Consider the following 24,898-nt stretch of genomic DNA (forward strand, 5'->3'; position numbering starts at 1 on the left):
TGTTCTTCACCAGCCTTCATCGATACTGTTCCTGTATGATATGGTCTGACAAGTGACATTATCATAAGTATAGCTTCTCAAATGCATATCCATTCCACTTGAAATTTATGAAACAAGTATAATTATATCACAAATCCCTTGCCATGAGTATCATATTTTATTATTCAACAAGATTAAGAAATTTCATTTTAAATAAACACAAGTTTATGATTCTGGATATCATATAACATTAAGGCCATTGCATTACTCAAAAGTGCTGCTGTTATGCACAATGTGCCAAATGATTTTTATAATGTAACTCTATGATACTAATAAAGATAATTTGCTTTGTAATCAGTATTGATTAATCCAATGACTACTGTATTAAAACTAACATTGTTAGCATAAATTAGAAATAAATTAGTAATAAATTAGCATAAATTAGGAATAAATTAGCAATAAATTTAACTCATCAGTACCAAGGAAGAAATGAGATAAACAAACATTATGATTTTCCAAAGATGAAATGTAGTTATACATTGCCAGAAGTTTTGGACATTGAGTACAAATTCAAGTTGTGTGCTAAAATAATTATTTGAACACTCTTTTCCTGGGCTTTTGACTGCCACTTTTCATATCGAAGACACTGTAATACAGCATACTGGCCTTTCTGACTGTCAAATGTTTTTTGATGATGATGCAAATTTAAAATGCAAATTTAAAATGCAATTTTGGGCATACATAATATGTTCTTAATCACTTGTCAGAAAATAACATGCCAAGCCAATTTCTCATTTCTAATATGAAAATTGTTCTTGTTCTTTTAACTAAGCAGTAGACACACTTCCACAGCTCTGAATTTAAAGTGTCAGTAATTTCTTTCTTTTCTTCAGATTTTAAAATAAAGAATTTAGTATTGAATGATCCCAGTTTTACTAACTGAACAGAGGTAGAACATTATATGACTGCAATGGATAATGATAATACATGGTTTGGGTTTTATTTCAACCTTTCTCTCATTTCAGAATATTAGTAATTACCGTATATACTCATGTATAAGCTGAATAATTTAGGAAGAAATAAAGGCCTGGAAGAAGGGGGACAGCTTATCTGCGGACCAATGTGTAAACTTGACAGTATTTAGGTCTTTTTGTTGACTACTGTAATGGCTGTAAATCTTGGGACTTGAAACAATAATTTTGTCTGTGTCCTAAGACATAGGCATGTAAAAAAAGTAACTTTCGGTGACCCGACAATTATTAAACTGTTATAAAGTACTACGATTGATTTTATTATTATTTTGCATGTGCATATTTTCTCATTTCTCCAACACGCAGTTAAATAAAGGTAAATACGAACTTTATAATTTGCTGGCCGGTTGAGTTTACCAGGGAGACCATTTTGAACTATAATGTACAGTACTTACACAGTGCAAAGCGTGCATAGCATCACTTAAATCCTTACTTATTCCCAAACATAGATGCAGATTTTGCTTTATTCTTTGTTTCAACCAAATTGCATTCTTCCAGATAACATTTCAGCTATTGAAAAAATGCTCATGAGTTACTCATTTTCAGTGATATAAGCGATCCTACAAATTGAGGTAATATTTTTGAAAAGGTATGCAAGTTTATTTGTACAAATCACATAACCTTCATAATTTACATGTTCAGGAAGAGTGATAATAATAAAGGCTAAAATTCTCATATAGATCAACTAAGATCAACATCAATCAGTTTTAGTTTTGTGTTTTAGCTGAACAAGCATAACTTTCCACACAATGGAAAGTTTGATGTTTCAGCGTCTCCTATGTTGATAGTCGGTGAATTTGTCTTTCGTTTTGCGACAGCAGTACAGGCCAGATAATCATTAAAACCCTGAAACTGGCTTGTAATAAGAGGGAATTTTGACCAGTAACTATACCAGTTTAACATTGATATATATGGTACAAAAATGCCAGATGTTCACTCATGTAAGTTTCTTTCATGGGAATTGAGCTATAGCATAACAAATATTAATTTACGTGAATAATTTTTAAACTTAACATTCTATTTAATGAAGAAGCAAATTCTTTATACTATAATAATTATTTCATCACAACAATAATTTACAGGTGATACAACAGAACATGTAGGACTTTTCTTGTTTAGAAGAAATGAAAATCAAAGACATTATGTAATAATCAGGAGTTCTCTGCAAAAATCGGAAGTAGGCATGGAGCGCCCCAAAAAATCGGGAGTTTTTTTCCTCCCGGCATGAAAGTTCACAGGTATGGTGTAAGGTCACTTACATCAAAGCAGACTACAAGTCAGCTTTTACTGTATTAGCATAATTTTCAAAGCATTATTTCCGAAACTTTATTTTGTATTTTGGAGATTTCATAAAAGTTTAGCACAATGGTGTCCATGATTTGACTCCAAGGGATGTACTTAATTCAGCACGTAATCAAACCTACAATGTACATGTGGTGGCACCATTATGTAAATATGTTCAGTAATGAATTGCAAGTGTTGAATCGAACTGTATTGTTTGTTCATTGTGTTGTCATACTGGGATTACATTTTAGTGAGTTTAGGTATTTACATTTTCAAAGCAAAGTAAAAACATAATTACCGGTGCACTAATATAAAATGTCAAATGCAAAAATGCATAAACAAACAATAATAGAGTCAAAAGAGAGAGGTAATGTTACAGGAACTCATGATTGCTAAATTCTTGTCATCGTTTGATCAAACTATACACAAATCTAAATTAGGCAGAAACAATAAGAAAACAGAAAATTAAATTACTTTTCAAACAAGTTTATACCATTTCTTTTTAATAATCCTGCACGCCAACCTCAAGATAAGTATACATGTAATTTTTTTAAATACAAATTTGCCTAAATAGATGCATTTAGAACTTACCTCGTGCATCTTGAGATGCCTCGGAGTTGTAAGTTGACTTATACGTGGGTCATGCACTTTTTAGAGTTTATACCTGTTCAGTTTGGGGGTCAGCTTATACACGAATGGGCTTATATGCAAATTGGCCTATACGCGAATGGGCTTATACGCGAATGTGCTTATATGCAAATGGGCTTACACATGAATGGGCTTATACACAAGTATATACGGTAGCAATCTTTTCTCTCTTCACTGATCAAGATGGGGCACACACTTGTGGAGTAATCAAACATTCCTAATGTATTGAGTCACAATTCGGCACATATAAGTGGGGTGCTCTGGCATCTAATTGGTTAGCTTTCTCTACCCTACAGAAGATATATATTTTTTAATACCCTACAGGTGATATACTTTTTACATATCCTACAGGTGATATACTGTTTAGATATTCTACAGGTGATATACTGTTTAGATATCCTACAGGTGATATACTGTTTAGATATCCTACAGGTGATATTCTGTTTAGATATCCTACAGGTGATATACTGTTTAGATATTCTACAGGTGATATACTGTTTAGATATCCTACAGGTGATATACTGTTTAGATATCCTACAGGTGATATTCTGTTTAGATATCCTGCAGGTGATATATTTTTTAAATACCCTACAGACAATATATTTTTTAAATACCCTACAGACAATATATTTTTTAAATACCCTACAGACAGTATAGTTTTCATTGATTTTTATCAGATAGGTTTGCTTGTATACATAAAATAAATTTTGGACATGTTTGATTGTCACTAACATCAGTGCATATTTATGACATAATCTGGCTTCTGTTTTGCCAAGGTTGACACCATTACAGAGAATATTTCTGAATCATGACATTAGACAAGTTTGACAGTGAGAGAAATCTGTGTGAAATAAATGTACTGATATAGCTTCTGAATAACTGAGTTCATTACTACCTCAGTGGTGGTTTTTCAAAATCAGATTTTAATAAAACTTGGTATGTAGGCTTAATTTACTATAGGTACAAGATTTATTATGGCATGTTTTATCATCATTGGTGCTTAAATCTGATGATTTTTTGATTTGGTATTAATAGACCTAGTTCACTAAAGTCAATAATGTTAGCTGTATAAGTTACCTACCCTCCTACATAAGATTATAATTTCAAGACTTTTGTTTCTCTCTCTGTCTCTCTCTCTATCTCTCTCTGTCTCTCTCTGTCTCTCTGTCTCTGTCTCTGTGTCTCTCTCTCTCTCTCTCTCTCTCTCTCTCTCTCTTCCTTTGATCAGTTTGTCTTAACATTTAAAGCAAAATTACAGTGATGTAAAAGTAATGCTATAAACTACCAAATCAGAGACACTTAAGTGCAGAAGTGATTCATGAGCCATTGGGTCATCAAATCAGTGCCATGGGTGCTGATGTGGAACAAAGTGGATTGACAACTCTGGACTAGTCGAGATGCATTATGGAGGCAGCATTTACCAATTTTCTATCAAACCATGTATACTGTTTGACTTGTCAGTTAGGATAGACAGCTCAGGTCAAGTTGTGTATCAGCAGCATGTGTGTGTGTGTGTGTGTGTGTGTGTGTGTGTGTGATTTAGATTTTTAATGTAGCTTTAACAATTTTTCAGCCATATCGCTACAGTGTCTGCAGTATGACAGTTTATAGTGATGTCTAGCACTGGGGCATCATGCTGCAGACATGTAGCATGATGTCCCACCCAGTCACATTATCCTTACACCAGGCCGACCAGTCCTAACACTAACCTCTTAATGCTGAGGCAGCTGTTAGTACCATTTTTGTAAGTCTTTGGTATAACTTGGCCGGGGATCGAACCCACGGCCTCCTGCATCCAAGGCAGACACTCTAACCACTAGGCCACCGAGGCGGTGTGTATCAGTAGCACTGGTAATGATAGTGGAATGGGACTACTCATCAAATTTGAATATGTGAACAGGAAAAGGACCTGATGCAGGATTATAGTTATTTTGAGTGCTGTATTGCTTTTTAAAGATTACTAACTATCCTTAAATTGAAATTACATACAATTATAAACAAAATTCTTGCAAAAAATACAAACTAGCAAGATGAGATATGAGATAATTATAGACAAACTACATCATATCTCTTTCCTTCCCCATTATTACAATGGACTTTAAGTTATTATCTCAATTTATGACATAGTTGGTATATTTTGCCTATAGTGTGTGCAGTTTAATATTTTTGGTGTAATAACATGTGAACATATCACTTTATGTGATTCTGATTGGACTGAAGCCCATGAAATTATTGTACAGTATTTTCCCTTTATTGAATGGCTGAGATCATGGGAAAGCCTGTTTTTAACCCTGCTTTTAGAATATTTTGTTTTTAATGAACGTTTTGGTGACCATTTTTTTATTTATTTGAGTCATGAATGGAATTGGGGAAAAAATGGTCTCGTCTGTCTGAATATGGCCAATTTACCACTGCAGGGGCTTGTTATGTCATGTATAACATATAATAACATGAAAAATATTAACTTACAGAAGTAAATAAACCCACCACTGTTCACAGAAGAATGTGGAATAAACCAGTCTCCAAACTGACGGAAGTTTATCCAACCACTGCATATTTACGAAGTAAATATGTGATGCAATTCCAAGTCAAAATGAAATTTGTTTACATATTCTGTAGACTGCTGTTCCAAATCAAGTACTGAAAATATTCGGTCACAAATACTTTACTGTAAATATGGGAATTTCCGCAATCAGTAAACCTTCTTTCACATGAATATTGCAACAGTACAATGTTTTGATGTTAAAGTGACACTTTAGGTTATGTCATCTGTACTCTAATGGGTTCTGCATCAAACAATGCGACATCACACGCATTGGACATTCTGTGTTGAAAAATGATCTTGTCTTTGTAAAATGTTCTGGAATTAAAGAATCTCAAATGGGTAATGATTTAATATTAAATTTTTAAAGCTCATTGTATAATGTCCAAATTTTGCTCAACAAGGCTCACAAAAGCTGGACATTATTCAACTTGTTTCATAAATTCAATATAAAATCATTACCGATTTGAGATCGTCTATGCATGAATGTTGCTTGGTAACCATGTATTCCCAGTTATGTCATCAACCTCAGGAATATATGCTTGGTAACCATGTATTCCCAGTTATGTCATCAACTTCAGCAATATAAGCTTGGTAACCATGTATTCCCAGTTATGTCATCAACTTAATTAACATAACCTAGTAACCATGTATTCCCAGTTATGTCATCAACTTCAGCAATATAAGCTTGGTAACCATGTATTCCCAGTTATGTCATCAACTTCAGCAATATAAGCTTGGTAACCATGTATTACCAGTAAAATGGTCAGCTTCAGTAACATTAGCAACCACAAACAACCGTGAGTGATATTAGATATCTTTACAATGTAACTATCATAGGGTTTTCACTACTCCAAATGAATAGACCATCATATTAACATAGGGTTTTAACTACATCAACTGAATAGACCATCATATTGATGTAGGGTTTTCACTACTCCAACTGAATAGACCATCATATTGACATAGGGTTTTCACTACTACCAAATACACCATCATTATGACATAGGGTTTTCACTACTCCTACCAAATAGACCATCATACTGACATAGGGTTTTCACTACTCCTACCAAAGAGACCATCATATTGTCATAGGGTTTTCACTACTCCTATGGAATAGACCATCATATTGTTATAGGGTTTTCACTACTCCAACCAAATAGACCATCATATTGACATAGGGTTTTCACTGCTCTTGCCAAATAGACCATCACACTGACATAGGGTTTTCACTACTCCAACTAAAGAGACCATCATATTGACATAGGGTTTTCACTACTCCTATCAAATAGACCATGATATTGATGTAGGGTTTTCACTACTTTTATCAAATAGACCATCATATTGACATAGGGTTTTCACTACTCCTATGGAATAAACCATCATATTGACAAAGGGTTTTCACTACTCCAACCAAATAGATGATCATATTGACATAGGGTTTTCACTACTCCTGTGGAATAAGCCATCATATTGACAAAGGGTTTTCACTACTCCAACTGAATAGACCATTATATTGACATAGGGTTTTCACTACTACCAAATAGACCATCATTATGACAGGGTTTTCACTACTCCTACCAAACAGACCATCATACTGACATAGAGTTTTCACTGCTTCTATCGAATAGACCATCATACTGACATAGGGTTTTCACTACTCCTACCAAACAGACCATCATATTGACAAAGGGTTTTCACTACTCCTATGGAATAGACTATCATATGACATAGGGTTTCCACTGCTCCTGCCAAATAGACCATCACACTGACATAGGGTTTTCACTACTCCAACTGAATAGACAATCATATTGACATAGGGTTTTCACTACTCCAACTGAATAGACCATCATATTGACATATGGTTTTCACTACTCCTACTAAAGAGACCATCATATTCACGTAGGGTTTTTACTACTCCTACCAAAGAGACCATCATATTGACATAGGGTTTTCATTACTCCTACCAAATAGACCATCATATTGACAAAGGGTTTTCACTACTTCTACCAAATAGACCATCATATTGATATAGGGTTTTCACTACTTCTTTCAAATAGACCATCATACTGACATAGGGTTTTCACTGCTCCTATGGAATAGACCATCATATTGACATAGGGTTTTCACTACTCCTACTGAATAAACCATCATATTGACATAGGGTTTTCACTACTACCAAATAGACCATCATACTGACATGGGGTTTTCACTACTCCTACCAAACAGATCATCATATTGACATAGGGTTTTCACTACTCCTATGGAATAGACCATCATATTGACATAGGGTTTTCACGGCTCCTGCCAAATAGACCATCACACTGACATAGGGTTTTCACTACTCCAACTGAATAGATGATCATATTGACATAGGGTTTTCACTACTCCAACTGAATAGACCATCATATTGACATAGGGTTTTTACTACTACCAAAGAGACCATCATATTGACATAGGGTTTTCATTACTCCTACCAAATAGACCATCATATTGACAAAGGGTTTTCACTAATTCTACCAAATAGACCATAATATTGATGTAGGGTTTTCACTACTTCTTTCAAATAGACCATCATACTGACATAGGGTTTTCACTGTTCCTATGTAATAGACCATCATATTGACATATGGTTTTCACTACTCCAACCAAATAGACCATTATATTGACATAAGGTTTTCACTACTCCAACTGAATAGATGATCATATTGACATAGGGTTTTCACTACTCCAACTGAATAGACCATCATATTGACATAGGGTTTTCACTACTCCAACTGAATAGACCATCATATTGACAAAGGGTTTTCACTACTCCAACCAAATAGACCATCATACTGACATAGGGTTATCACCACTCCAAAGAAATAGACCATCATACTGACATAGGGTTTTCACTACTCCAACTGAATGGACCATCATACTGATATAGGGTTTTCACTACTCCAACTGAATAGATGATCATATTGATGTAGGGTTTCACTACTCCAACTGAATAGACCATCATATTGACATAGGGTTTTCACTACTCCAACTGAATAGATGATCATATTGACATAGGGTTTTCACTACTCCTATGGAATAGACTATAATATTGACATAGGGTTTTCATTACTCCAGCTGAATAGACCATCATATTGACATAGGGTTTTCAATACTCCAACTGAATTGACTATCATGTTGACATAGGGTTTTCACTACTCCAACTGAATAGACCATCATATTGACATAGGGCTTTCAATGCTCCAACTGAATAGACTATCATATTGACATAGGGTTTTCACTACTCCAACTGAATAAACCATCATACTGACATAGGGTTTTCATTACTCCAACTGAATGGACCATCATACTGACATAGGGTTTTCACTACTCCAACTGAATAGATGATCATATTGATGCAGGGTTTTCACTACTCCAACTGAATAGACCATCATGTTCACGTAGGGTTTTCACTACTCCAAAAAACCAGACCATCATATTGACATAGGGTTTTCACTACTTCTATTGAATAGACAATCATACTGACATTAGGGTTTTCACTACTCCAACTGAATACACCATCATATGGACATAGGGTTTTCAATACTCCAACTGAATAGACTATCATTTTTACATAGGGTTTTCACTACTCCAACTGAATATATCATCATATTGACATAGCGTTTTCAATACTCCAGCTGAATAGAAGATCATATTGACATAGGGTTTTCACTACTCCTATGGAATAGACCATCATATTAGACATAAGGTTTTCACTACTCCAACCAAATAGACCATCATACTGACATAGGGTTTTCACTACTCCAACTGAATATACCATCATACTGACATAGGGTTTTCACTACTCCTACCAAGTAGACCATCATATTGACATAGGGTTTTCACTGCTCCTACCAAATAGACCATCATATTGACATAGGGTTTTCACTACTCCTACCAAATAGACCATCATATTGACATAGGGTTTTCACTACTCCAGCTGAATAGACCATCATACTGACATAGGGTTTTCAATACACCAACTGAATAGACTATCATGTTGACATAGGGTTTTCACTACTCCAACTGAATAGACCATCATATTGACATAGGGTTTTCAATACTCCAACTGAATAGACTATCATGTTGACATAGGGTTTTCACTACTCCAACCGAATAGACCATCATACTGACATAGGGTTTTCACTACTCCTACCAAATAGACCATCATATTGACATATTGTTTTCACTACTCCTACCAAATAGACCATCATATTGACATAGGGTTTGCACTGCTCCTACCTAATAGACCATCATACTTACATAGGGTTTTCACTACTCCAACTGAACAGATGATCATATTGACATAAGGTTTTCACTACTCCAACTGAATAGACCATCATATTGACATAGGGTTTTCACTACTCCGACCAACAAGACCATCATATTGACATGTTGACATAGGGTTTTCACTACTCCAACCGAATAGACCATCATACTGACATAGGGTTTTCACTACTCCTACCAAATAGACCATCATATTGACATATTGTTTTCACTACTCCTACCAAATAGACCATCATACTGACATAGGGTTTTCACTACTCCAACTGAATACACCATCATATTTGACATAGGGTTTTCAATACTCCTATGGAATAGACCATCATATTTGACATAAGGTTTTCACTACACCAACCAAATAGACCATCATACTGACATAGGGTTTTCACTACTCCAACTGAATATACCATCATGCTGACATAGGGTTTTCACTACTCCTACCAAGTAGACCATCATATTGACACAGGGTTTTCACTACTCCTACCAAATAGACCATCATATTGACATAGGGTTTTCACTACTCTAGCTGAATATCCATCATACTGACATAGGGTTTTCAATACTCCAACTGAATAGACTATCATGTTGACATAGGGTTTTCACTACTCCAACTGAATAGACCATCATATTGACATAGGGTTTTCAATACTCCAACTGAATAAACTATCATGTTGACATAGGGTTTTCACTACTCCAACCGAATAGACCATCATACTGAGATAGGGTTTTCACTACTCCTACCAAGTAGACCATCATATTGACCTAGGGTTTTCACTGCTCCTACCAAATAGACCATCATATTGACATAGGGTTTGCACTGCTCCTACCTAATGGACCATCATACTGACATAGGGTTTTCACTACTCCAACTGAACAGATGATCATATTGACATAGGTTTTTCACTACTCCAACTGAATAGACCATCATATTGACATAGGGTTTTCACTACTCCAACCAACAAGACCATCATATTGACATAGGGTTTTCACTACTCCTACCAAATAGACCATCATACTGACATAGGGTTTTCACTACTCCAACTGAATAGACCATCATATTGACATAGAGTTTTCACTACTCCAACCAACAAGACCATCATATTGACATAGGGTTTTCACTACTCCTACCAAATAGACCATCATACTGACATAGGGTTTTCACTGCTCCAACTGAATAGACCATTATATTGACATAAGGTTTTCAATATTCCAACTGAATAGATTATGATGTTGACATAGGGTTTTCACTACTCCAACTGAATAGATGATCATATTGACATAGGGTTTTCACTACTCCTGTGGAATAGACCATCATATTGACATAGGGTTTTCAATACTCCAACTGAATAGACTATCATGTTGACATAGGGTTTTCACTACTCCAACTGAATAGACAATCATATTGACATAGGGTTTTCACTACTCCAACTGAATAGACCATCATATTGACATAGGGTTTTCAATACTCCAACTGAATAGACTATCATGTTGACATAGGGTTTTCACTACTCCAACTGAATAGACCATCATATTGACATAGGGTTTTCAATACTCCAACTGAATAGATGATCATATTGACATAGTTTTCACTACTCCTATGGAATAGACCATCATATTGACGTAGGGTTTTCAATACTCCAACTGAATAGATGATCATATTGACAGAGGGTTTTCACTGCTCTTATGGAATAGACCATCATATTGACATAGGGTTTTCACTACTCCAACTGAATAGACCATCATATTGACATAAGGTTTTCACTACTCCAACCAAATAGACCATCATATTGACATAGGGTTTTAACTACTCCAAATGAATAGACCATCATATTGACATAGGGTTTTCACTACTCCTACCAAATAGATCATCATATTGACATAGGGTTTTCACTACTCCAACTGAATAGACCATCATGTTGACATAGGGTTTTCAATACTCCAACTGAATAGACCATCATATTGACATAGGGTTTTAACTACTCCAACTAAATAGATGATCATATTGACATAATGGTTTCCTTAAATATGTTCTAGATACGTAGTTTGTCCTCAAAAATGAATGGCACTGATCAAACTTACCAGTTTAGCTGCTGTAAAAACCATCTTGAAAATCTCATTCTGGTCACTTCTCCTTGTTGGATGGTTACATCAAAATGGGGATTTCACTTCAACATTTTTAATATTGTTCTTTTAGTCCAGTATTAAATTGATCTGATCTAAACTCCAAATAGCCACCTCACTGGCCTCCTCAATAGCCACCTCAATGGCCTCCTCACTGGCCACCTCAATGGCCTCCTCACTGGCCACCTCAATAACCACTTCAATGACCATCTTGAATTCTTGCTGTGGTTACCCCTACTGAAAGTGTTGTCAGATCAGCACATGTTTTTGCATAACACATTATAAAGATGTGGTTGGTCATGAATGCAAATGATGCCATTCTGATTGACCTCCAACATGGCAGACATGTTGGCCATCTTGAAAAGTGCTATACTCCTTTTGAATTGACATTTAACTTGGAATTTTCACTAAAAGACCACTCGCTACATGTAATTGATTCTGAATCCAAATAGTCAAATCTGACCACCATCATGGCTTCACTTTTATAATTGCGAACAAGTTTGAAAACTAAAAATCCTTGAACATGGAGTCAAGTCAACAGTCACTTCTTGTTTGTATTTTAATGAGCTCTTGAATTCAGTGGCTAGCACAGAATCAGACTGATTTTGACCACACTTAACATTTTGTTGCAATTATTGTAAACCTGCGTTTAGGTGCATTTTAACTTCATAATAATGATAATAATAATAATAACAATAATAATAATAATAGTAATAATGATAATAAATAATAATAATAATAATAATAAATACTTTTTTTAATGATGGTATTTCAGTTAGTTACAAACAGATCTAATCTTCCTTTAGGCCCTCAAAGATTATGTACAGATACATACAGACTGAAGTCAACCACTATCCCTCTTACACGTACATTAATTATGTACATAGATATTGCAAACTAGCTAATTATACATGTAAACTGTAAACACACTAACATATGATGGTACTGTCATTATGGTACTCACTAGTCAAAGTAGTACTCTTTTTTTTTTTTTATTAACCCCGTAATAGGTTGACCAATGGGTCGGGGAACCATCCCAGGGTCACCTTACAATCAAACATTTCTGGTTATCAGATAATCTAGGGATAATAAATATAATCTACAGAGAAAGTAAAAAAGAAAACACACACACACACACACGCATATACACATGCATATGGCACACAATCTAGGTGACATGGCCTTTGTGATATTACAATATTTTGTTCCTGTTTACCATCAAGTCAGAGACAAGTTAAATGTTCATTGTTGAGGTCCATTTTTGAAGAAATTGGTCCTCTTTTTTATTTACCTTAGCAGTGTATTTTTCAATGTTCTTAAGCATTGCAACTATTTGCTTAAAAGCAAAAACAAGGATTTTTCATATTGAATCTGCAAGTATAAATATAATATTTTGCCAAAATAAGCAGAAAATTACCCAAACTGTCCAGTTGTTCACTTCCTAAAAATGTTTCTTTTTTGGACAGATGTACAATATTTGGGCAAAAAGGTGCAAAAACTTCAATAAAACGGTACCAAAACTGTGAAGTAATACTGCAGTCATAAAAGAGATGCTCAATACTCTCAGTTTCACTCTTACAGAAAGTACATTTGTTGTCATCAAATATGTTAATTCTTTTAAGAAAATCATTAGTAGCGATTATTCTATGGATTAATTTAAAGTTAAAAGAGATCAACTTGGTATCCTTGGTACAGCATTTTGCTCGGCTATATATATATCAGACCACTCCTCACTACTTATATTTTTATTAAATACTTGCATCCAAGTTTCTTGCTTCGCAGTGTGTTGCCTTTTAGTTTCCTGTAAAAGATCTTTGTAAACAAACTTGTGTGAATCTTGTTTTTGCAAGTTCATTATTTTATCCTCCTGCTTATCAAAATTATTATGTACTAGGTGGTTTTTTATGGCATCTTTCCATGCTTTAGGAATTCTGGATATTAAGGAGAAGTATTTCAAGAAATCATCGCTTCCAGTTTTTTGTTTTATTATCTCAAAAGGTATTAAATTACCGTGGTCATCTACTAGATAGTTCAGAATTTCAAAACCAGTACTCTTGCATAACACTTACTGACATACACTTATGTACAAGAATGTTGCTGAAGGAGGTGGATATGCCATGTGGTGTTAATTGAGAATTTGATTTCATCCATTTAATATACTCATGGTGGAAATCTATTATATTGTAAGGCCCTTTTTGGTCCTTTAGGGTGTTACATATTTTTATACATAAGAACTGATAGTGTTATGTAAGAAAAGATCAAAAGCTTGCGGTTGGGGCGATGGAAGAGGGATTATATCATCAACATAAAATCGAGAACAATTTGACAATGTTAAATGAATTGTGAAAATAAATAAATAATAAATAAGAGCTATAATGACTGTGTACAACCAGATTATGTAATTCTAATATAACAAACTGGAAGTGGGGTGGGCTGTCAGGTGTGGTGGGAGACAACTGTTACAATCTATTTTTGTTGGAATAAATATATTATTCTTGTTTATTCGATATTGTAAAACGTGCTATTTATAAAGATCCAAAAAGGACTAACTTGACACTTTGCTGTTTCTTTTTGTCACTTTGTATTTTGGCGCCGACTGTACTCGTCAGTTGTCTGACCAACAATGACAGTGCTCCCCTATTTATAACCTTCCCCCAGACACCACATGACACAATTCAACCAATCGGTGCATGCACGGCAACCTATGCAACCAATCAGTGTCTTGTATGGTGTGCCGTGTATTGCATTATAAACAATACAGTTTTGCATGGTATACCATATCAACATTATAAGTACATAAATTACATAACAAGTAGTATTTCAATACTGTACGACTTGTCTATTAAATGAATAAGAACATTTTATGAGATCAAGTTTATGTGAAATTAAACTTTATGATGATAACTTATGTCTTGAATAATTTAATCAATTCATGTAGTTCTGTATTTGATGCAGACGACCGGTACTGTCACATCAAAACATGAAATGCATACATCAGTACAACTGTATTGCAATGAGGTTATCACTAAAACATGCAAATTACCTTCTTACAATACCCTACTATCATTAGAGAGAATAATTGCGAATGCGAAAGTATAGAACCTCTAAATACGAAACACTCATGCTAATCCAAAATGGCGGACATCGTGATACAAGGATATACATGGACTTTTCTAGTCATGATCTTGCAGGTATTTTACATAGATTACAAATAGTAATAGCATAAGAGCATACTATTTGTAGCAGATAAGCTAAACAGTACACTCTGAAAACTTTATGACAGACTTTCAAAGACGTTTTACCGAAAGAACCTCTACCTCGAAAATAGGTTACACATGTTAAGATCGGTTGCCAGGATTGGCTGCTAGTTCGACAGTCGATAGACATTAGAGATAAATATAATTGCTATGCTTTGTAAGTGAACATTCTAATTCATATTCATATTCACCATATTTATAGAAACAAACTTAATAGAAGCAAAGACTGAAAATATCCAAGCAGAGGCGTAGCGGGGGGGGGGGGGGGCCAGGGGGGTACATATGTCCCCGGGCGCCAAGGTACAGGGGCGCCAAAATGAGGCTTACAACGTTACATTATAATAAGTAAACAAGGGCAATATTCAAAAATGTGATTAAACGGGGAGGGGGCTGGGGCGCCAATTTTATAGTTCGTCCCCGGGCGCGAAATATCATAGCTACGCCTCTGTATCCAAGTCATTGTGACTCTAGCCATGGTTATTACAGTATTATTCCATATAATGGCCCCAGTGTATTGAAATCTGTTTTCAAATAATTCTTTCTTTAGTTTTGGAATTGGGAAGTTTTTTTGGGGGGTGCTGCTTGCTTCTCTGCATTTAAAATTATTTCTCGGGTAATCTTCAACAGAAACTTTATACATCATTGTGACTTTCTGCAGGTGATGTCTTTTTTGGAAAGGTAGGATGTTTAAATTATCCATAGACTCAATAATGTTTTCATGTTGTGCATCTAGTATTATTTTACAGGCTCATCTTTGCAGCCAAAATAATTTCTTAATATTCACATCAAATGTATTTCACCATATGATATTACAATATTTGAAATGGTTCTGAATGTAGCTGTTGTTAAAAGGCAACACGGTATTGCTTTAGAATGAAATACTTTAGTTTTCATAATAGCCCAAGACGGATGTTAGTTTTCTTTGTAACGAGACTTACCGGATCAGACCAAACTAAATTATTGTCAACAAGAATAGCACGAACTTTGTTCTTGGAATTCACTTTCAGTTTTTTATTATTACAAGATCATTACTGAAATGAGGTTAACAATCTTTTATTTTTTATATCATCATCAAGGTCACTATTATTTTTTATATCATCATCAAGGTCACTATTATTTTTTATATCATTGTCACGGTCACTTTTCTTTTTTATATCATCGTCAAGGTCACTTTAGTTTTTATATCATCATCAAGGTCACTTATTTTTTATATCATCATCAAGGTCACTTTTATTTTTGATATCATCGTGAAGGTCACTTGAACAAAAAATTGCTTACTGCCCTTCTTTGTAAACTTGTTAACATGAAAATTAAATGAAAATAATATTAAACCTAGTTTTATGTGTTGGAGTTTCTGAAGGATACAGTTAAAAAAAAATTGAAAGGAGTGGAGAAATTGACTTCTCATGCATTCTTATATATTATTATTAGCCAGTAGAGACTCAGTCTCCACAAGGGACTCTTGCTACCTGTATTCAGCATGCAGGAAATTGTTGCCTATCAAAACTCTCTCAGATTAAATTGTAATCTTCTTATACGCTCCTAAATTCATGTCCTGAACCTGTAGGTAAATATTTGTTTTCTTCTTATTTCCATTATTTGTCATAACATGTATTAAAGTCTTGATTTATGAGCAAATAAAATATTTTTAGATGTAGGTATTTTGCTTTTGAATTCATATTTTAAGTCCCACTAAGTAATAATTGGGAAAGAAATAATGAACTCTTGTCATTAGTGTAAGTGCTGTGTATCAACAATAACACTACTAATAACAATAACACTACTAATAACAATAACACTACTAATAACAATAACGCTACTAATAACAATAACGCTACTAATAACAATAACGCTACTAATAACAATAACGCTACTAATAACAATAACACTACTAATAACAATAACACTACTAATAACAATAACACTACTAATAACAATAACGCTACTAATAACAATAACGCTACTAATAACAATAACGCTACTAATAACAATAACACTACTAATAACAATAACACTACTAATAACAATAACACTACTAATAACAATAACACTACTAATAACAATAACACTACTAATAACAATAACACTACTAATAACAATAACACTACTAATAACAATAACACTACTAATAACAATAACACTACTAATAACAATAATGCTACTAATAACAATAACACTACTAATAACAATAACACTACTAATAACAATAACACTACTAATAACAATAACACTACTAATAAAAATAACACTACTAATAACAATAACACTACTAATAACAATAACACTACTAATAACAATAACACTACTAATAACAATAACACTACTAATAACAATAACACTACTAATAACTTAAGACTTGAACTCTTATTCAAAGATACTAATGGAGGGAACTTCCAGATGTGATGCAGATGCTTATAAAATATGAAGAACGAAATAAAGGACTCTAATGAAATGAGTATAGATAACAGTTGAAATATTTTAATGGCTCAGAGTCTGATCATGGGTTCTTCATTTACTTTTTCTTCTTTTACTGCATTTTTTCTTTTCAGCACAAACAAGCACAGGCACTAAAGCAGAAACAACTATGGCACTAACAACAATTACAACAACAGTAGCAACTAGGACAACAAGAAGAACTAGAAGAACTACAACAACAGTGAAGCCAACTACTACTAGGCCCAATGCAAACCCATGCCACCCCAATAAACATAATAAATATTTTGCTGTCATTGGTGATTGCCATAAATTTATAGTCTGTGTTTATGGCAGCCAATATACATTTCCTTGTCCTAAAAACACAGTATACTATCCAGACCGCAACTTTTGTGGGAACAACAATGGGACAATAAAATGCTAGACACGAGATATTTGACAATGTACATGTTTTGTAGATTGTAAATATTTTATATATTTTATGTTATACATTTTTTTACATATTGCCTCTAAAGTCCATGTATATTGTTATTTATATTACCAAAGATATCATATGATACTGTATGGTGTTTTCTTAAGGAAATGTGCATATTTTCTCAAATACCATCAACATTGGAAAAGAAAATTAACAAATGATGTTGTATTGAGTAAGAAAATGATAACTTAGGATTTATCAAATCATAATTGTCCACAGTAATTGCTGGAGGGAAACCCTCAAAGTCTGGTGAGAAATGGGTGCCCCATTCATGAAAATTTAACAGAAAATATTTTGCCAAGTATTTAGAATCAAAAACAAGGGCAAAATTTGTGGTTATATTTTACTTTTAAGGTTTTTTTGGGGGTGAAATGCAGGAGTATTTAAGTTTTTTAACAAGACATTTTTGTATATACCAGCAATTTTCTGTAAACACAAAAGAATATCTGTCATTGTGCATTTTGGTACCAAAAGTAAATACCAAAAAACAGGTCACCCACCATAAGGGCTGTTTCTTAAACAGCATTTGGAAACAGGAGCCTGTCACCAGACATCTAAAGAGTCTTTATTGATTCATCATATTTGTACAGCATGGAGAGCACTGACTTCCTTTCAGAAACCAACCATAGGTTATGTTGTTGCATGTTTTTTTTTGATGATGTGTTCATCAAGATAAAAGTGAATTTTTAAATGAGCAGATTAATCAGTTTTAAGGCAGTTCATAAATTGCTAATTATTTCTTAAGTCATTATATCCTTTTAATTGGTGTTTATTTTTGTCCTTTCAGAGTACTTTTATTGCAATCATGTAAAATATATATTTATATCATTCATTTTTAAATAAAGGAGAGAAGTCACATTCGCATCAGTCTTTTTTCATATCTCTCTCCAGTTTAATAATGATACACTGGAATAATCCATAATGTCAAACAATGATAATAATGATACACTGGGATAATCTATCATGTCTGAAAACAATAATGATATGCTGGGATAATCCATACTGTCAAAATAATGATATTAATGATACACTGGAATAATCTAAAAATGTTGAAATAGTGATAATGATTCACTGGGATAATATGTAATGACAAAACAAATATATTAATGATACACTGGGTTAATCGATAATGTCAAAAAACAATAATGATACACAGATATAATCGATAATGTCAGAACAATGATAATAATGATAAACTTGGATAATCCATAATGTCAGATGATAATAATGGTACACTGGGATAATCCATAATGTATAAAATACAATAATAATGATACACATAATAATGATACACATAGATAATCCATAATCTCAAAACAATTACATTAATGATACACTTGGATAATCTATAATGTCTAAAAATAATAATGATACATAGGGATAATTCATAATCTCAAAACAGTTATATTAATGGTACACTGGGATAATATATCATGTCTAAAAGCAATAATGATACACTGGGGTAATCCATAATGTCAAAACATTGATAATAATGATACACTGGGCTAATCCATAATGTCAAAACAATGATAATAATGATACACTGGGCTAATCCATAATGTCAAAAGAATGATAATAATGATACACTGGAATAATCCATAAACCTACACTGGAATAATCCATAATGTCAAAAGATTATGATAATGATACACTGGGATAATCTATCATGGCTAAAACCAATAATGATATGCTGGGATAATCCATAATGTCAAAAAATTATGATAATGATACACTGGGATAATCCATAATGTCTAAACAATGATTATAATGAGACACTGAGATAACCCATAATGTCAAAAGAATGATAATAATGATACACTGGAATGATTCATAATGTGATACACTGGGATAGTCCATAATGTCAAAACAATGATAATAATGATACATTGGGATAATCCATAATGTCTATTTAAAAAAACAATAATGATACACAGGGATAATCCATAATGTCAAAACAATGATAATAATGATACACTGGCATGATCTATAAATGTTCAAAATAATAATAATAATAATAATAATGTAATGATTTTATTGTTCAGGTTTCTCAGTAAATTTGTATTTGGTATCTTCAAAGAGTCCTACGAATGGATTTAAAAGTCTACAAAATTTGCTGTGAGTGGTTTCTTCTAGAGTCTTAGATAAATGTACTTCCATTGATAAAAAAGAAATGGGGACATATTGTAATGGCCATTTTTAACCTAGGTTATAGGTCATTATAGGTTATAGGTCATTATAGGTTATATGTCATTATAGATTATAGGTCATTATAGGTTATAGGTTATAGGTCATTTTGTACAGCATTCATAGAAATAAGTCATTCTTGCGTCATTTTACGAAAGAAATATTGAACTTTTACAAAGATAATATTTGAAATGAATGCTTCTATTGACAGGGATAAAATTATCCTTGAAAGACATCAGTGTTTGCAAAACATTTCCTACTTTTAGCCAAATTTAGAACTTCTATCAGTAGATGCTTCATTTTAAAAACAAGATCATTTCCCAAATGGGTATGTATAATGTCAGTACCTTCAAAATGTTAAAATATCTTCTTTTTTGTAATTGAAATGTCAATCAAAACATAGAGAGAATTGTAACTTTAGTGCCAAAGGTTAACATTTTTTTAGTTTTGAGATGCAAACATCTTTGACTTTTATAAATATATACTTTATCACATGACAGGTCTGTTATCTTGGTCAATAAAGTCATATAACATATATTTATATTAAGTTATATTACACCTTATGATGGCACAAAGGACATACAACAAAAGCATGTTGTCTGAGTTTTCTAAATAAATTTCAGTGTCATCTCACTACACTAACATAGAATATTTTTATTTGATCAAATGATTTCATTTCATCTTGTGATAAATAAAATCATGCACATGCATGTGAGAAATAAAATCATTATGCTTATACATGTGACAAATAAAATGTATATACTTGTGATAATTAAATCATGTACATGCATGTGATAAATAAAATCATATGAAAATGAATGTCATAAATAAAACCATTGTGCTTATACATATAATAAATAAAATGTATATACATGTGATAAATAAAATCATGTACACGCATGTGATAAATAAAATCATTATGCCTATATATATATGATAAATAAAATATATACATGTGATAAATAAAGTGTATAAACATGTGATAAATAAAATCATATGTAAATGCATGTGATAAATAGTCATTATGTACATGCATGTGATAAATAAAATCATATGTACATTCATGTGATAAAGTCATTATATACATGCATGTGATAAAATCATGTACATGCATGTGATAAATAAAATCATAATTGCATGCATGTGATAAATAAGATCATATGTACATGCATGTGATAAATAAAATCATGTACATTCATGTGATAAAGTCATTATATACATGCATGTGATAAAATCATATGTACATGCATATGATAAATAAAATCATAATTACATGCATGTGATAAATAAGATCATATGTACATGCATGTGATAAATAAAATGGTATATACATGCATGTGATAAATAAAGTCATTATGTTCATGCATGTGTACATGCATGTGATAAATAAAGTCATATGTACATGCATGTGATAAAAAAAGTCATATGCACATGCATGTGATAAATACATTCGTTGTTCATCAAGTCATGACTTCAATAGTCATATGATTATGCTCATTTGAAATGAATGAAACTTAATATAAATTTCACCAAGGCTCACAAAAATGATCTTGCATATTATAAATCTTATTTCAATGGAGTACTCATCTTGGATCCCTATATGTTAAACTTCAATTCTCATAAATGTTGTTTTTGTTTTCGCCTTAAAACTTTGCAGTTTCAAGATCAGTAATGACTCTACTATCTGGTCTAGTTCTTATTCTGTTTGCCTGAGACAGAGAGCCACTACCCACCCAGGCCAGCTGGGTCTGTGAGTTCCTCATTGTGTCTTTGAGAAAGGGTGCTTTGCTCCCATTTCAATGGCAAGATAATATAGCCTGTAATGTATTCTAGTGCAGTTATAAACCAGCCACCTGACCATCCAACTTAACCAACCAAACAACCATGACCCAAGGTTTGTACAGAAAGACTATGGCCAGCTCTAATGACCAAGGAACTATTACAATTAATATTTACCAAACACCTGTTTAATACATTTTTACAACTGAACTTGCATGACTTCATTACTTAATACAACTAGTGGATATTAAAACTCATGTAATATACTGAAATCAACCCATGCTATATTTTAACTCGTACTGTATCATAACAAAGCAGTCTTCTTACTGGCCTTTTAGTATATACCTATCGATTTTCTACCCAAGAATGAGCCAGAGTCTTGCCATCAAAGTAGGAAAATCATCCCGTCATTTCTGATCCTGTATTACCATATTCTCAAACAAGGCTGGAACTACTTTTTCCTGAAGGTTTTCTGGTTACAACAGAATGAGCGTAAATAACAATACTGTAAACTCACTTGACATACAAATGGAAATGAGTAGCATTCTCCTTAACAAATTTGTATCATCAAGTTCCAACAGTTTGTTCAATCCCATTGCAAATATCATTCAAAATAATGCTATAATTCTCGTGCCAAGTCCCCATTGGAACCTCTGACAATGTCCTGCCAGAAATAGTTCAAAGGTGACTTGTTACACACACACCATTCATGAAAGTGATATTCATGTGCATGTTGACCACTCCAGTGGCCTATTGGTTAGAGCATTCACCTTAAATGCCAGAGGTCTTGGGTTCAAACCCTGGCCAAGTCATACCAAAGCTGTTAAAAAAATTGAAATTTGGTTCATGACTTTAGATGAGTTCATATCAGAAAGGGTGAAATGGTCAACAATTTTATTTTCTCAGTTACATTTGGGGTTTTCTTAATTTATCTGAAAATTGATAGGTATATACACAAAAAATATTATCATAGTAATTCTATCTTTATTGCTGGATCCCATCTTGTTCTCAGCATCAGAAAATCCGTATCCTGAGTTGACGCTTTGCATCTCATAATAGTTCGGACTGTCTGACGCTGACAACTTGATATGATCTTGTAATAAAGATCACGTTACTGGGACAATAATACATGGTATATATATCCAGGGAAGTAGCAATATGTCTTCAACTCGACATGATCTAGCAGTCAGGTTTGAATTACTGTGATAATGTGTGTGTGTGTGTGTGTGTGTGTGTGTGTGTGTGTGTGTGTGTTTTACAGTAATAATGTGTGTGTGTGTGTGTCTATACAGTGATAATGTGTGTGTATACAATGATAATGTGTGTGTGTATCTATACAGTGATAATGTGTGTGTATACAATGATAATGTGTGTATCTATACAGTGATAATGTGTGTGTATACAATGATAATGTGTGTGTATACAATGATAATGTGTGTGTGTGTGTGTGTGTGTGTATTTTTACAGTGATAATGTGTGTGTGAGTGTGTGTGTGTGTGTTTTACAGTAATAATGTGTGTGTGTGTGTCTATACAGTGATAACGTGTGTGTATACAATGATAATGTGTGTGTGTATGTATCTATACAGTGATAATGTGTGTGTGTGTGTCTATACAGTGATGCTGATGACACCCAAATATACAAATCTAGCCACCCAACTGAAGTTTATGCTACCATCCAAGGTGTAGAGAGGTGCATTTCTGATGTGAAATCATGGATGACATGTAACAAGCTGCAGATGAATGATGATAAAACTGAAGCCATTCTGATCACAACACAAAGACTTTCTCATTCGCATGCTTTACCTCAAGCAATAAATATCAGCAACACCAACATTAAATTCACAGTCAGTAAATAGAACCAAACTAATGCATGACATCCAAGCAAGCCTAACAACATGCTTACCTCGCACAGTAGAACAGCCATGATCAGAGAACACCTCCCTCCTGTACTGTACCCTACACTGGCTAGCCATTCGATCCAGAATCAAACACAAAATTTGTTCTCTGTGCTACGCTTCAGTGATAATGTGCGTGTCTGTGTGTATGTGTGTGTGTCTATACAGTGATAATGTGTATGTGTCTATACAGTGATAATGTGTGTGTGTGTATGACTATACAGTGATAATGTGTGTGTGTGTGTGTCTTTACAAAGATAATGTGTGTGTGTGTGTGTGTGTGTGTCACCATCTTATTTGGCCACCTCTTCTGCACAGGAAAGTAGCCACATAAGATAGGTGGCCTTTCTAGAGGGGGACTATATTTACGACAATATGTGTATGTAGTAAGAAAGCTACAAATAATTTCATAGCGTTTAATATCTTCATTTAAAAGTAGTACTAATTATTAAAAGGTTCTTCTTGTCTTAAGAAGTGACTTATTTCAAGTTAACGTACATTAATAGCTATTATTAAGCAGGTAATGATTGTTGACATGCACATGGTAAAACCATTCAAAAACGTCATTTAAATCTTTTTTTATACATTGATAAGCATTTAAAATAATTCTCTTCCATTTACTTAGGTTTCCCACAGCCAGAGAATATTCTCCTTATCTGTTACAATCTATAAATTTGAGTCTTCCCAATATATCATTTTTCTGCAAGAACTCTTGAACTCTCTCCATTGTCATCAAGCTGAATAACTATTCCTTTTTCTTCTTTAGTATTAATTCTCCATTTATGTGATTAAATGTTAGTTTTGCAATGATTTATTCCTATGCTGCTAATTGTTCAGTAATGCAAATTTATTATGCAGTTATGCAGACAAAACCTTTATAGAATCGACAAAATGCTTTGTTTATAAAGGAATTAATACATTTACTGTCACATAATTTTTCAG

General features: G+C 33.3%; 1 protein-coding gene across 1 annotated transcript in view; it reads left to right on the forward strand.

Moving 5' to 3' along the window:
* The window catches only part of LOC149798563 (uncharacterized), a 258,625-nt gene extending 239,671 nt beyond the window's left edge, over window positions 1-18,954 (forward strand). Inside the window, exon 92 of the mRNA XM_089957207.1 lies at window positions 17,738-18,954. Within this exon, the coding sequence (XP_089813333.1) occupies window positions 17,738-18,045 (308 nt within the window). The 3' untranslated portion in view covers window positions 18,046-18,954. The remainder of the gene's footprint in view (window positions 1-17,737) is intronic.
* Window positions 18,955-24,898: the final 5,944 nt, after the last annotated feature.

Source organism: Sinohyriopsis cumingii, chromosome 5 (assembly GCF_028554795.1).
Source record: "Sinohyriopsis cumingii isolate HCF-2022 chromosome 5, ASM2855479v2, whole genome shotgun sequence".
NCBI lineage: Eukaryota > Metazoa > Mollusca > Bivalvia > Unionida > Unionidae > Sinohyriopsis > Sinohyriopsis cumingii.